The following is a 16596-nucleotide window of genomic DNA, read 5'->3' as shown; positions in this document are numbered from 1 at the left end:
AATTTTTTTATCTGTTTTGATTCACAGTGGAGTCTTTAGCTTTGTCACTCATGGCTGGCATGGAACAAAGTTAACAAAAGACCAAAGTGCATTGAACTGCTCAAGAACTGAACTCCTGCAGCATTCATCTGCAACATTATTTATTCAAAATGAGCATTTTATACTGAAATACATGTATAGGTAGATAAATGGCAGTTGATATAATTTCCTTTCATTGACTGTTTGAAACTGTAAATGGTTATGTACAATATTTAATGAGTATTGGTTGTGGTTGTATTTTTTTCCTGCGTGTTAGTGTGCTATAACATCAGATTCATGCTGTCTTGTAGAAGTAGCTGACTTGAAAATACATGAAATGTTTCTTCTTGTGAAGAAGGAATTATTCACTATTTTGTAAAATAGAATATTTGCTGATTAAGTCTTTAAAATAGTTTCCGTTAATTTTGCAATAAATGTTAAATACTTGCCATTTTTAACTAGGATCAAAAGCACATATGTAGAATATACTATAACTGTGAGAATGAGGAGTACAAGAATACTTGTTCTCAGCTCCTTACCCGTCCCTTGTTCTTCCAGGCCTTTCCACAGGTGATCTGTCCCTTCTCCAGCTTCCTGGTCTCTTGCAACCCAGCCTCCGATATTGGTAGTTCTTCAAGCGTCTGTAAATGTGGATCTCACTCCTGGTGTGCATGTGCCTCTTGCTCAACAAATCAGAATCTTTTAACCAGCAGTGTTCTTTGGGGTCACACACATGCCCTGCATATCCTTGTGCTACCCCCCTCTCAGGGGCAGAAAAGATGGAGTATATTCAACCCACTCAATTCCTTCTTACCACCTGCAAAGAAACAGTCTCTAATCCTGGGAATAGCAGCCTTGTCCTGTCACCTGTTTTAAATAAATAATAAAAAGAGCCTGTAGATTGATTGAAATGCTACTTTTGCATCTGCACTTCTGCTGAAATACAGTCATGAATTTGTAAGTTTTTAAAGTTTTTTGGCTGTCTGAGCTCAGGTCAAGTCTGCCAACCCTAAGCCTTTAGGCTTCATATTTCCGAGCTTCCCTCTGCAACCACGGGGACTAGAAACTCAGTATTTTTTTTTAAAATAAAAGTTGAGATTTTAGTGTAATCACATGACTCCAGGAGCAGGGCCTTTAAGAGCAGCACCAAATCATGAGAAAGCTGGCAGCACTGGTGTGTCATAGACAGGGAAACTGCTGGCGCCTTCTAGTATGTTCCATGTCAGTCTGTAGCTTATTATAGGATGTTATCTAAGCAAAACCTATACCATATTACCACAGCTTCCCTTTTACTGCTACGACTCAGACTTCTGGAGGGACCTCCTTTGAAGGGCGGGTGTCATCAAAGGTAATTTGTACCTTCATTCCACCTTGGTCTCTTCCCATCATGATATACCATGCTCTGTAGTGTACCTGTATTTGATATATCCGTAAATACTTGCTGCTTGTCCAGTTTAACAACAGTAGCCTTAGCATGCTGTACTTGGGTGCTGAGGTCCAGGAGTTGCTTGCACTGGTTCTGGTATATTCATATGCTGTTTGGCCATATAACAAGTAGTTGTATACTTTGTTTTCTGAACTTTAAAAACGTGACTGATAAGATTGTTGGTGGTTTTTTATATACATTGGTTACTCCTAGCTCCACCCAAATATTAACTTTCTTTTCTCTCAACCTGCTTTAGGTGTTACATTTAGCTAAGTGGCTGAACAAAACCAAAATACCTGCCACATTTGATGCAGCATTAACTTCTTGTGAGTCCCCTCCACAGCAGCTACTGTCAGCAATAACTTCACTTGGAAAATCTGTGGGAGCAGCCTAGGAGTACATGGTGGAGAGTGGCTGCTTTGTGGGACCTTAACCCCTCCAAAATCTCAACTCCTTCGCAGAGCAGTTGGTGTTGTGCTGGGTTTTCTGCTTAGTGTCCCTATCTGGTTCCCTTGATTTACACTTGTAACCCCCACTGCCATCATTTGTTACCCCCTGCTTTAGTTGATTCATTGTCTCTGTGGCCCTTTCCCCTTTCACGATGAGGGCCTTTTGTTATGTTGGGTTCCTCCATTCCCCCTTCAAATAGGATTTCAGATTGGACAGCTCTAGTCATGGAAAAACTAGAGCTGATTATTTTTTAAGGGGGAGAGAAACTGTGCATGCGTATGTGCATTCGCGCTCTGTCTCTGATAATGAAAAGAGATTTGGCTCAGGCTGGCTTCTGTTGTATTAATGTAGTTGGAATATATGGGCCCAGAGTCAGCTATTTACATAACCCTTTTATTGTCCAACACTAACGTTTTAAAAAAAGTTCAGGTTTGGTATACAGAGACCTCAGCGTAGTACCAGGGCCCAAACGCTATTAAAACTCTGTAATCTGTTATTAAAGATACAGAAAAGAAGGAAAAAAGTTAAAGCATTTGAAATGCAAGTTAAGTAAGGCTTTCATTATAACTATAACTCTCTTCCCCTTTCCCTTTGCTATAGAGTTTTTAGAATGAAACCCTACTGTCCGATGGTCTCTTAGTATTAAAGAGGGTGTTAACTGTTCTTTCTCTTTTTCCCAAAGAAGTTAGTTGAGATGGGCTGGAGCACTGGTGATTACTGCTGTTAAAGTTCAGTCCTGTTTCCAAGAAGACAAAAGAAGACAGACATGTATAAGAGGCGAGAGGAAAAAATCAGTAAAGATAGAAAGTGCTGCTTCTATCTCTGCTGTTGACTCTGACGTGCAGCCTCACTTCTGGAGAAACAAAGGCACAATGCACCATTTTATCAGCCACTCTGAGACCTGGCAAATTTGTACCAGCATTGGTGTGTTTAGAACCTTGCTATTAACTACCTCTTTACTTACAGGCTCATGGCACTGTTGCAAAATATATAGTCTTGGCCAGCTAAGCCAGACTGTTACTAGACAGAAGGCAAAAGGAGAGGGATAGGAAAAGGATACACAAGGGGAGGGAGATGTGACAGACTCACATCCCAGGTTGTTGGCTTTCAGCCAGAGCCAGTGGAGATGGTGATGTCAGGTAGGTCCCTTTTTTTGGACCAATCTGTTCAGGACACCTTTTTCCATCCAGCTGATGAAGGCCCATTGGTGTCACAGTGGATCCTGGGATCATAAGGGGGTGGGTGGCAGGCAGCCATGAAGGTTACTGCAGCAGTTGCTGGCAGACAGCTTCTTTCAATTTTTGCACCAAAAGTTGTCTTCTTTATAAAAACTCCAATAATGAGCTCATTCCCTCATTATTTTGTCCACGAATAAGTCTAGTTAGTGACACACCAGTTTTGGTTCATTGATTTCCAGTCTTGCACTTCTCTTGTTTACCAGGCATGAGCTTAATGCAGTTCTTGAGTTACATCAGTAGTCATCTTATTTAAATTAGTCTCTCTTGCACCTTTTCCCACCAACAATTATTGTTTTAATAGGTTATTGAAACACTTTGTAAACTTCTATCTAGTTTCCCACTGTTAATCTCACAAGTGGGATAAATGCATAGGCCTGATTATTATGACACATCCCATCTGATAAAAGGTCTGGTTTAGAGAAGGGAAAGTTTCAAAAAGAGACTCTTTGCAGAACACTCCAAACTTTCAAAAGGTGACGTCTGATTTGAAACTCTTGTCTGTTCCAGGAAATGCCACTAGATGGAAGGATTTCAGATTTCCTGAACTCGCTATTACAGATCAGTTAATCCTCTCAGGAGTAGTCCAAGGCTATTGTTTTAATAGTTCCTTGGTCAATGTTTTAAAAATATGAAAAAAGACATCTGCCTCCTGAAAAGTTTCCACTCTAAAAAGATAACCTCCAGAAGAACAGTTAATTTTATAAACTACATATAGTTTACAGTAAAAGGCTCATGGTGTAAATGACTGAGAAAATGTAACTTGAGGAGGAGAAGGAGGTTTATAGGTCCAGAGAGGTCATTCTGAGCATTGGGAGGGAAAGGGATTATAGGGAGGGAACTGGCTGAGTATAGGATCAAAATAGAATGACAGGCACCCCGAAATAAGATGGATGCACAAGTAGGACTATCTGGGGCCTGGAAAATGAGGACAAAGTATTGGAAACTGATGTTTAAGGAGACGTGCAGCAGTAAAGGGTCTTGTAAAGGAGGACTGCTGTGACTGGGGTGGCGGACAGATTTTGGATAGACAAGGGTTTAAGCTTGAGCTTAAGTAATGTGAGATTGAACTAGGGTGACCAGATAGAAAGTGTGAAAAATTGGGACAGGGGGTGGGGGTAATAGGCACCTATATAAGAAAAAGTCCCAAATATCGGGACGGTCCCTATAAAATCGGGACATCTCGTCACCCTCGATTGAACGGAGGGGAAGAGGTCAGCACAGAGATAACTGAAGACAGAAAAGTGGATGAGGCCACTCAGGGATAAGATGTAGAAAGACAGGAGGGTCCCAAGATGGAACCCTGTGGGACACTGACCAAAGTAAAAGGAGTGAGAAGTGGAAATAGGAAGTAAGACATTGAAGAAGTAATTCAAGAGATTAGGGAAATGGTGGTCAACTTGTGAAAATGATAGAAAAGTAGAGAAAAATAGAGGCTAATGTATAGAATTTTCAAAAATGCCTGTAATCCCCCCCGGTTACATTTCCAGTATTTTAATATCCAGAAAAAACAGCTATTATCTAGATCTTACATCCAAGTCAGATTCAGGTGGACCAGAGAGTTGCGGTAGTAGATCATAAATAAAAATATATCTGCATTTCAGTGTAAATGAAGCCAGGATGTCCAAGATCCATAATAAACCTGAAATGAGAGAATAATTGGTTGTGACCTATAAAAGAAATTCAAAATGAAGTAACATCAGTGTGGTGTTAGCAGCAATAAAAACAGTTGATTTTCTTTCTTTTCTGGATCTAATTTTTTATTTCCCTATCTTGTTCACGCCAATCATTCTCAATAGCTGAGGTTCACAATAAAACAAACTTTCCAGTGCTTCTCTTTTCCTGTAAGTCTGTGTAGAGATTGTGCAAAAGCCCTCAAGAAAAACAAGATCCAAGTCGTCTTTACCTCAGCAACTGCCTTATAAAGACTTCTATATTGGTAGCTTCTTAGGAAAAAAGTTCTCTTCTGAGGCAGTCCCTGACAGATTGTGGACCTGTAAATCTTATTTCAGCACCAGAAAAACAGTTTAGAAGTATATAGATATGCCTATAATATAATGACAAAAGAGCATGGTTTCTGAAAGGAGATATGTCTCTTTAAACTGTTAGACATCTTTGACCTCATTAATGAAATATTTGAGAATAAGGAGAATTGGCTGATATAGATGATTTACTCTGACTTTCCAAAGGCTATTTATAGTCTTTCACAGAAGAGATATTTAAGAAAATTTAGAAGAGTGGAAATCTGGTTGGGGAAAAAAACTCAGAAAAATCTTGGTCAAGAATATGAATAAATGGTCAGTTCTCAGCAAAAGAGGTTAGTAGCATGGTGCCTTAGGAACTAGAGATGTTAAAAATTGCTGGCTCATCAGACCAGGAGGATGACTGGAAGCAGATATCGGAGGGCTAGCCGTGTTAGCCTGTATAATAACATTTAAAAGTAGCCATCCTTCAACAAAAAAACAGACTTCAAAGAGAAACTGCAGAGCTACACTTCATTTGCAAATTTAACACCGTTAATTTGGGCTTGAATAGGGACGGGGAGTGGCTGGCTTGCTCCAAAAGCAATTTTCCCTCTCTTAGAATCATAGAATATCAGGGTTGGAAGGGACCCCAGAAGGTCATCTAGTCCAACCCCCTGCTCGAAGCAGGACCAATTCCCAGTTAAATCATCCCAGCCAGGGCTTTGTCAAGCCTGACCTTAAAAACCTCTAAGGAAGGAGATTCTACCACCTCCCTAGGTAACGCATTCCAGTGTTTCACCACCCTCTTAGTGAAAAAGTTTTTCCTAATATCCAATCTAAACCTCCCCCACTGCAACTTGAGACCATTACTCCTCGTTCTGTCATCTGCTACCATTGAGAACAGTCTAGAGCCATCCTCTTTGGAACCCCCTTTCAGGTAGTTGAAAGCAGCTATCAAATCCCCCCTTATTCTTCTCTTCTGCAGGCTAAACAATCCCAGCTCCCTCAGCCTCTCCTCATAAGTCAAGTGTTCCAGACCCCTAATCATTTTTGTTGCCCTTCGCTGGACTCTCTCCAATTTGTCCACATCCTTCTTGTAGTGTGGGGCCCAAAACTGGACACAGTACTCCAGATGAGGCCTCACCAATGTCGAATAGAGGGGAACGATCACGTCCCTCGATCTGCTCGCTATGCCCCTACTTATACATCCCAAAATGCCATTGGCCTTCTTGGCAACAAGGGCACACTGCTGACTCATATCCAGCTTCTCGTCCACTGTCACCCCTAGGTCCTTTTCCGCAGAACTGCTGCCTAGCCATTTGGTCCCTAGTCTGTAGCTGTGCATTGGGTTCTTCTGTCCTAAGTGCAGGACCCTGCACTTATCCTTATTGAACCTCATCAGATTTCTTTTGGCCCAATCCTCCAATTTGTCTAGGTCCTTCTGTATCCTATCCCTCCCCTCCAGCGTATCTACCACTCCTCCCAGTTTAGTATCATCCGCAAATTTGCTGAGAGTGCAATCCACACCATCCTCCAGATCATTTATGAAGATATTGAACAAAACCGGCCCCAGGACCGACCCTTGGGGCACTCCACTTGATACCGGCTGCCAACTGATGAGGAGGTGTCTTGGTATTGACACCTCCTCATCAGTTATTGGTTCAGATCAGATCAGTTATCCACATCTGCCCTGACTGAATTAGCCTTGTCAACACTGGTTCTCCACTTGTAAGGTAACTCCCTTCTCTTCATATGCCAGTATATTAATGCCTGTATCTGTAATTTTCATTCCATGCATCTGAAGAAGTGGATTTTTTACTCACAAAAGCTTATGCCCAAATAAATCCGTTAGTCTTTAAGGTACCACCGAACTCCTCGTTGTTTTTGTAGAAGCAGATAAAATCTCAGATTATGCTTTACATAGTCCAGTGCATAACAGTACGCATCGGAAGGAACAATTTAAAAATTGTGTATACACTGATGGGTTCTGAATTAATTGTAACTTCTGAGGGAAAATATGTGGATATTGTGTATGGGTCAATTAAAGCATCTGATCAATGGTGGATAAAAATCAGTCAAAATAGGCTTATTAACAAAGAGAGTACTTTCCCTTCATGTTACAATATTGCATAACTTAGTTCATTAGTTGAGTTTTGAGCTTCATTATAAACACTCAAAATAGGAAAAAAGGATTGTCAAGAAGGTTAATTATCAGAGCATTTTAAAATGAACAGGCGAGTGTATTTGTGTGGGTATATTGGATTTTTAGAAAAATAAAATATTTAATATCAGTGGTTCCCAGCATACATTGAATACAGAACTTACTTTTATACCTTCCTAAGAATCATTGATAGTGCATCCGATGAAGTGAGCTGTAGCTCATGAAAGCTTATGCGCTAATAAATATGTTTAGTCTCTAAGGTGCCACAAGTCCTCCTGTTCTTGTTACTGATACAGACTAACATGGCTGCTAAATGGCCCACCTTGATTATCATGCACATTGTAGGGAGAGTGGTCACTTTGGATGAGCTATTACCAGCAGGATAGTGAGTTTGTGTGTGTGGTTTTTGGGAGGGGTTGAGGGGGTGAGAGAACCTGGATTTGTGCAGGAAATGGCCCAACTTGATTATCATGCACATTGTGTAGAGAGTTGTCACTTTGGATGGGCTATCACCAGCAGGAGAGTGAATTTGTTGGGGGGGGGGGTGGAGGGTGAGAAAACCTGGATTTGTGCTGGAAATGGCCCAACTTGATGATCACTTTAGATAAGCTATTACCAGCAGGACAGTGGGGTGGGAGGAGGTATTGTTTCATATTCTCTGTGTGTATATAAAGTCTGCTGCAGTTTCCACGGTATGCATCTGATGAAGTGAGCTGTAGCTCACGAAAGCTCATGCTCAAATAAATTGGTTAGTCTCTAAGGTGCCACAAGTACTCCTTTTCTTTTTGCGAATACAGACTAACACGGCTGTTACTCTGAATTCTGAAACCAGTGATAGTTCAAAAAGACACATATTAGCATCACCTAGAGGCAATGCATATTAAATGTTTTTTTTTAAAAGTATGATTCTTTAAAGATACTAGCCCAGATCCTTGATTCTAGTCTAGCTATACATGTTTGTAGGGAAGGGATAAGGTGCCCTTTTTTTACATTTCTGGTCTTGGTGCCAGTAGGATCTGCTTGCAATTGCCCAGAGCCTTGGTGCATAGCATGCTTTAACCACACCCTTTTCTCCCCCACAAATCATGGTATTCCTCTATGCAAGGGGAATGTCCAGCGATTTAAGGCCAGTGCCCCTTTGTGCCTTTCCCTGAGTTTTTCAAGATTCTTGTCCTGCCTTTCAATAGTGACTACCAGTTTGCAGTCCCCAAAGAGGTATATCCAGCCTGAGTCCGTTCGGGGGGGGGTCACTTTCTTCTTGGACTAGAAATGTAAGGACATATTGTTAGAATTTATACACAATACAGAAAAATAGAATGGGATTTCATGCTATTTTAGCTCCTGATCCAGCAAAGCCCTTAAGTGCAGTGGAACCCTGTTTATCCAATCTAATTGGGACCAGGGCCAGATCACCTAATCAAAAATCTGGATAATCAGGAGAACGGGTTGACAGCCCGTTGCCTGGGTCTGAAGCGTCAGTTTCTCACATTCCTGTGCGTGCACTGGTGGTTCGGTTAATAGGGAGAGCTGAATAATGGAGGCTCGGATAAACGGGGTTCTACTGTATGTACTTAACTTTAAGTATATGAATAATTTGACAGCACAGCGGGTAGCACCTCAAATTTCTGTAGTGTAGACAAGTCCTTAGAGATGGAAACAGATGCATCAGTGGAGAGAGAGCTTCCCTGGACAATGCCACTATATTATTTAGGCTATATATATTTGGTATGACGCAAGAGCGAAGTTGCATTAGTGAGGAAAGAGCCTGCATGTTGGGCCAGGAATGTAACTCCTAAATTACCCCAGATTGAGGTTCTAACCAGAATTTTTTATTATGATTATTTTTTCTGGCAGAATTTATTGTTTCAATAAGTGTTCTAATCACTTTCCAAACCTAGAAGGTGGCACGATCCCTGCCCCTAAGTCCTGAGCCTTGTGCTCCTCATCAACACATTCCCCCCCCCCTTGTAATTCCCAAGGTGTACACACTGCCAAGCCACTTAGTGTGCAGAAACTGCACTGTTGCAGTGCTGTAAAAAAAAAACCACCCCAACGTGAGGCATAGAGCTTTCTGCTCCGGGGCTACAGCGCTGCTGTGCCAGTGTAGACACCGTGGTTGATTACAATGCTGTAATTGGCCTCCAGGAGGTGTCCCACAATGCCTGTTCTCGCCTCTCTGGTCATCGGTTTGAACAATATTGCCCTGCCCTTAGGTGACCAACCATCATCCCCACCCCATACGTTCCTTTTGAATTTTGAAAGTCCCCTTCCCGTTTGCTCGGTGACGCATGCAGTGGTCTCAGCGCATCTGTCATAAATATAAAGGGAAGGGTAAATTTACCTTTGAAATCCCTCCTGGCCAGGGGAAAGCTCCTCTCACCTGTAAAGGGTTAAGAAGCTAAAGGTAACCTCGCTGCCACCATGTCAAGGTTCCTCCCCCACTCTGAACTCTAGGGTACAGATGTGGGGACCTGCATGAAAAACCTCCTAAGCTTATCTTTACCAGCTTAGGTCAAAACTTCCCCAAGGTACAAAATATTACACCCGTTATCCTTGGACTGGCCGCTACCACCACCAAACTAATACTGGTTACTGGGGAAGAGCTGTTTGGACGCGTCCTTCCCCCCAAAATACTTCCCAAAACCTTGCACCCCACTTCCTGGACAAGGTTTGGTAAAAAGCCTCACCAATTTGCCTAGGTGACTACAGACCCAGCCCCTTGGATCTTAAGAACAATGAACAATCCTCCCAACACTTGCACCCCCCTTTTCCTGGGAAATGTTGGATAAAAAGCCTCACCAATTTGCATAGGTGACCACAGACCCAAATCCTTGGATCTGAGAACAATGAAAAAGCATTCAGTTTTTTACAAGAAGACTTTTAATAAAAAATAGAAGTAAATAGAAATAAAGAAATCCCCCCTGTAAAATCAGGATGGTAGATATCTTACAGGGTAATTAGATTCAAAAACATAGAGAACCCCTCTAGGCAAAACCTTAAGGTACAAAAAAGATACACAGACAGAAATAGTTATTCTATTCAGCACAATTCTTTTCTCAGCCATTTAAAGAAATCATAATCTAACACATACCTAGCTAGATTACTTACTAAAAGTTCTAAGACTCCATTCCTGTTCTGTCCCTGGCAAGAGCAGCAACAGACAGACACAGACCCTTTGTTTCTCTCCCTCCTCCCAGCTTTTGAAAGTATCTTGTGCCATTGCAGTTGGTGAAGCAGCAATGGGAGGGATTTACACCGTCTCCAGGAACTAACATTCTGGACTTCGTAACCAACCTACAAAACACCCTCCGAACCTCTTTAGCCCTTGCTAGAGAAAACTTACAGGATGCTCAAAAAGAGCAAAAAGCCTGGTATGATAAACATGCCAGAGAGCGTTCCTTCAAAGTAGGAGACCAGGTCATGGTCTTAAAGGCGCTCCAGGCCCATAAAATGGAAGCATCGTGGGAAGGGCCATTCATGGTCCAGGAGCGCCTGGGAGCTGTTAATTATCTCATAGCATTCCCCACCTCCAACCGGAAGCCTAAGGTGTACCATATTAATTCTCTAAAGCCCTTTTATTCCAGAGAATTAAAGGTTTGTCAGTTTACAGCCCAGGGAGGAGACGACGCTGAGTGGCCTGAAGGTGTTTACTACGAAGGGAAATGTGCTGGTGGTGTGGAAGAGGTGAACCTCTCTCCATGACCCTTGGGCGTATGCAGCGACAGCAGATCCAGGAGCTGTGCACTAGCTACGCGCCAACGTTCTCAGTCACCCCAGGACTGACTGAACGGGCATACCACTCCATTGACACAGGTAATGCTCACCCAATTAGGGTCCAACCTTACCGGGTGTCTCCTCAAGCTAAAACTGCTATAGAACGGGAGATCCAGGATATGTTACAGATGGGTGTAATCCGCCCCTCTGAAAGTGCATGGGCATCTCCAGTGGTTCTAGTTCCCAAACCAGATGGGGAAATACGTTTTTGCGTGGACTACCGTAAGCTAAATGCTGTAACTCGCCCAGACAACTATCCAATGCCACGCACAGATGAACTATTAGAGAAACTGGGACGGGCCCAGTTCATCTCTACCTTGGACTTAACCAAGGGGTACTGGCAGGTACCGCTAGATGAATCTGCCAAGGAAAGGTCAGCCTTCATCACACATCTCGGGCTGTATGAATTTAATGTACTCCCTTTCGGGCTGCGAAATGCACCCGCCACTTTCCAAAGACTTGTAGATGGTCTCCTAGCGGGATTAGGAGAATATGCAGTCGCCTACCTTGACGATGTGGCCATATTTTCGGATTCCTGGGCAGACCACCTGGAACATCTACAAAAAGTCCTTGAGCGCATAAGGGAGGCAGGACTAACTGTTAAGGCTAAGAAGTGTCAAATAGGCCTAAACAGAGTGACTTACCTTGGACACCAGGTGGGTCAAGGAACTATCAGCCCCCTACAGGCCAAAGTGGATGCTATCCAAACGTGGCCTGTCCCAAAGTCAAAGAAACAGGTTCAATCCTTCTTAGGCTTGGCTGGTTATTACAGACGATTTGTACCGCACTACAGCCAAATCGCTGCCCCACTGACAGACCTAACCAAAAAGAAACAGCCAAATGCTGTTCAGTGGACCGGAAAGTGTCAGAAGGCCTTTAACAAGCTTAAAGCGACACTCATGTCTGACCTGTACTAAGGGCCCCAGACTTTGACAAACCGTTCCTAGTAACCACAGATGCATCTGAGCGTGGTGTGGGAGCAGTTTTAATGCAGAAAGGACCTGATCAAGAATTCCACCCTGTAGTGTTTCTCAGCAAAAAACTGTCTGAGAGGGAAAGCAACTGGTCAGTCACTGAAAAAGAATGTTACGCCATTGTCTACGCTCTGGAAAAGCTACGCCCATATGTTTGGGGACGGCGTTTCCACCTGCAAACCGACCATGTTGCACTGAAGTGGCTTCACACCGTCAAAGAAACTAACAAAAAACTTCTTCGGTGGAGTTTAGCTCTCCAAGATTTTGATTTCGACATCCAACACATCTCAGGAGCTTCTAACAAAGTGGCTGATGCACTCTCCCGTGAAAGTTTCCCAGAGTCAACTGGTTAAAATCGTCCTTGAGATGTGGAAAATATTGTTAGTCTTTATGTACTTGGTAGTATATTTAGAGATGCATGTGTCTTATTAACTCTGTTTTCCTAGAGCTCCAGGAAGAAATCCCAGCCAGTGTTTCACTCTAGCTGAGATTTGGGGGGCGTGTCATAAATATAAAGGGAAGGGTAAACCCCTTTGAAATCCCTCCTGGCCAGGGGAAAGCTCCTCTCACCTGTAAAGGGTTAAGAAGCTAAAGGTAACCTCGCTGGCACCTGACCAAAATGACCAATGAGGAGACAAGATACTTTCAAAAGCTGGGAGGAGGGAGAGAAACAAAGGGTCTGTGTCTGTCTGTTGCTGCTCTTGCCAGGGACAGAACAGGAATGGAGTCTTAGAACTTTTAGTAAGTAATCTAGCTAGGTATGTGTTAGATTATGATTTCTTTAAATGGCTGAGAAAAGAATTGTGCTGAATAGAATAACTATTTCTGTCTGTGTATCTTTTTTGTAACTTAAGGTTTTGCCTAGAGGGGTTCTCTATGTTTTTGAATCTAATTACCCTGTAAGATATCTACCATCCTGATTTTACAGGGGGGATTTCTTTATTTCTATTTACTTCTATTTTTTATTAAAAGTCTTCTTGTAAAAAACTGAATGCTTTTTCATTGTTCTCAGATCCAAGGGTTTGGGTCTGTGGTCACCTATGCAAATTGGTGAGGCTTTTTATCCAACATTTCCCAGGAAAAGGGGGGTGCAAGTGTTGGGAGGATTGTTCATTGTTCTTAAGATCCAAGGGGCTGGGTCTGTAGTCACCTAGGCAAATTGGTGAGGCTTTTTACCAAACCTTGTCCAGGAAGTGGGGTGCAAGGTTTTGGGAAGTATTTTGGGGGGAAGGACGCGTCCAAACAGCTCTTCCTCAGTAACCAGTATTAGTTTGGTGGTGGTAGCGGCCAGTCCAAGGATAACGGGTGTAATATTTTGTACCTTGGGGAAGTTTTGACCTAAGCTGGTAAAGATAAGCTTAGGAGGTTTTTCATGCAGGTCCCCACATCTGTACCCTAGAGTTCAGAGTGGGGGAGGAACCTTGACAGCATCTTTCCAGGTGGCCATGCCTGCTCCACGCACCAGGCAATCCCCCCCGCTCGGAGCAATGCTGAGCTGCTGGACCTCATCAGCATTTGGGGAGAGGAGGCTGTCCAGTCTCAGTTGTGCTCCAGCCGTAGGAACTATGATACCTATGGACAGATATCATGATGCATGACAGAAAGGGGCCATGACCGGGACACACTGCAGTGCAGGGTCAAAGTGAAGGAGCTGGGGAATGCCTACCACAAGGTGCGGGAGGCAAACCGCCACTCTGGTGTTGCGCCCATGAGCTGCTGGATCTACAAAGAGCTGGATGCAATACTCGGCAGTGACCCCACCTCCACTGAGAAGACCACTGTGGATACTTCGTTGGCTTGTGTGCCAGTCGAGAGTGGACTAAGCCAGGAGGAGGAAATCTTAAATGAGGATGTGGAGGGGGAGGGAGACCCAGAGGCAGAGGATGACTCGGAGGTCAGAAATGCATGCAGTCAGGAGCTCTTTTCTACCCTGGAGGATGCTATCTAGTCACAGCTGTCAGATCTTGGCGAAGCACAAACAGGAGAGGAAGCCCCTGGTAAGTAGATCTGATTTGGGGAATTGCTGAAGCGAGTTGTTGGGGGCAGGAGGGTTGCAGAAAGCCGGCTTGTCTCCCACCGCACGCCTAGTCTGAGCAGCGGAACAGGCTGTTGATTGACTCCCTCACTTCACGGGAATCTGCCTCAGAGATCTCCAGGAAATTCTTGTGGAGATACCGGGCAATCCACTGCTGCAGGTTCTTTGGCAGAGCTGCTTTGTTTCTTGCCCGTGCCACTGTGCTGTCACTGGGTGGGCGGGGAGAGACCATTGCTGCACACAGGCGAGCCACATAGGGGCCAGGGCAGAAGCCACAGTCTTGGAGAAGACCCTCCCTTGATTCCCTTCTCACTCTCAGCAGCGAGATATCCTCCATAATGATCACCTCCTGTGGAAAGTGTGAGGACAGGAATGATTATCAGGTCCCCCCAATAGTGCTGGCTTTCCCCAAGAGCCAAGTGCCCAGTGTACAGCAGGGTCCAGGAAGAGTGATTTACCCTGCCCCGCGGCTACTCACCATTTTGGGGGTCTTGTGGCTCGTGTGCTTGCCTGGGGTCAGCCAGTTAGTGACAGTACTGGCTTACTGAGTACTGGCGGTGTTTTAAATCACTGAATCGGTGTTCTGTGTGTTGTAAACAATGCTGCTTCTGTAAAATGTTGTGTTTAAACTTCACAGGGATGACCTCGGGAGCCCAGCCTCCCTCTTTGTTATTGGTGGGTGAATGGCTGCTCAGAATTAGAAAGTGGTCAAGAAGAACTAAGGAGGACTTTCTGTGTGATATTATGATGCACTCCGCGGCCAAGAAGCAGGAATTGAAAGAGTGGAGGGACAGCAAGAAGAGGGATCGAAAGGAGAACATGGCGTGCCAGAATGAAGCCACGTAGTGGCTCTTAAACGTTATGGAGCGCCAAGCAGACATGCTCCAGGTGATACTAGCTCTGCAAACCGAGCAGCTCCATGCCCACCCTCCCCTGCAGCCACTGTCACAAAACTCTTTTCCATGCTTCCCCTAGACACCACCAACACACTGTTATCAACATCCTGGCTCCAGTCTATACCCACGGCATTCCACTCCTCCCCCATCATGGTCCAGCACTGCAGACTCCCACTACGCTCAACACCCATCCCTCTTCAGTTTGGCCCTGCTGAAGTACAGTACTCACTGTATTGTACTCCAAAGGAGAAGGTTGGATATGATCCTGGACATACACAAATCTTTAGCCGTCCCACCTCCTCCTGAGACCTTCCCTTCCCTCATCGCCCTCACTGCTGATGGGTATTTTTTGTTTGACTCTCTCCTCCAGTGGTTGTTTTTTTAATAAAAGAATTGTGTTGCTTTGAAAGCAGTCTTTATTCTATTAATTGAAAGCAAACAGAGCCCTGCAAAGCAACAGACAATTATGTTAAACCTTCATATTGCATCGTCTGCACCAATCACCTCCTAGCATTACAAACACTGCTCTCCTGAGCATAGCAACAAATATTAGTGGTTTTCAGCTTCAAATTGCTGCGTCAAGGCATTTCTGATCCTTATGGCCCTGCCCCCCTCTAATAGCCCCAGTCTCTGGCTGTTCAAACTGCCTCCAGGTACTAAGCCTCTGCGGTCCAGCCCTGAGTGAAGCTTTCACCCTTCCTTTCACAAATATTATGGAGCATACAGCACACATCTATAAGCATAAGAATATTTTCATCAGCCATGTCCAGCTTCCCATACAGTCATCACCAGCGGGCTTTTAAACAGCCAAATTCACACTCAACAGTCATTCTGCACTTGCTCAGCCTGTTGTTGAACCACTCCTTGCTGCTGTCAAGTTGCCCCATGTATGGTTTCATAAGCCACAGCATTAGGGGGTAGGCAGGGTCTCCCAGGATCACAGTGGGCATTTTGACTTCCCCTATGGTGATCTTCTGGTCCAGGAAGAAAGTCCCTGCTTGCAGCTTCCTGAACAGGCCAGAGTTCCAAAACATGTGTGTGTCATGCACCTTTCCAGACCAGCTTGCATTAATGTCTGTGAAACGTCCATGGTGATCCACAAGCGCCTGGAGAACCATTGAGAAATACCCCTTGTGATTAATGTACTCTGGGGCTAGGTAGTCTGGTGCCAGAATTGGCACACGCGTGCCATCTATTGCCCCTCTGCAGTTAGGGAAGCCCATTTGTACAAAACCGTCCACAATGTCACGCACGTTGCCCAGAGTCACAGTCTTTCAGAGCAGGATGGGATTAATGGCCCTGCACACTTCCATCCACATGAATCCAGTGGTCAACTTTCCCATTCCGAACTGGTTAGCGACCGATCAGTAGTAGTCTGGAGTAGCCAGCTTCCACAGTGGAATCACCATGTGCTTCTCCAGCGACAGGGCAGCTCTCATTCTCTGCGCCGCAGGCCTGGGGGGAACTCATTACACAGTCCCATGAATGTGGCTTTTCTTATCTGAAAGTTCTGCAGCCACTGCTCATTATCCCAGACGTGCATCACGATGTGATCCCACCACCAGTGCTTGTTTCCCAAGCCCAAAAGTGGCATTGCACTCTGGTCAGCACCTTCGTGCATGCCACAAGTATCGTAGCTACTACGTGTGGCGAGATCAATGTC

General features: G+C 44.3%; 1 protein-coding gene across 6 annotated transcripts in view; it reads left to right on the top strand.

The window, feature by feature from the left end:
* TUBGCP5 (tubulin gamma complex component 5) overlaps positions 1-4867 on the top strand; it is a 54044-nt gene extending 49177 nt beyond the window's left edge. For 2 of the 6 annotated variants that reach the window (XM_048859150.2, XM_048859131.2), the window contains exon 23: positions 28-4867. In XM_048859150.2, coding sequence (XP_048715107.1) covers positions 28-74 — 47 coding nt within the window. In that variant the 3' untranslated portion in view covers positions 75-4867. The remainder of the gene's footprint in view (positions 1-27) is intronic. The other 4 variants (XR_012669378.1, XR_007357804.2, XR_012669376.1 and 1 more) reach the window with 4 other exon arrangements.
* Positions 4868-16596: the final 11729 nt, after the last annotated feature.

Source organism: Caretta caretta, chromosome 1 (assembly GCF_965140235.1).
Source record: "Caretta caretta isolate rCarCar2 chromosome 1, rCarCar1.hap1, whole genome shotgun sequence".
Taxonomy (NCBI): Eukaryota; Metazoa; Chordata; order Testudines; family Cheloniidae; genus Caretta; species Caretta caretta.
This window is presented reverse-complemented; position numbering and strand designations above follow the sequence as displayed.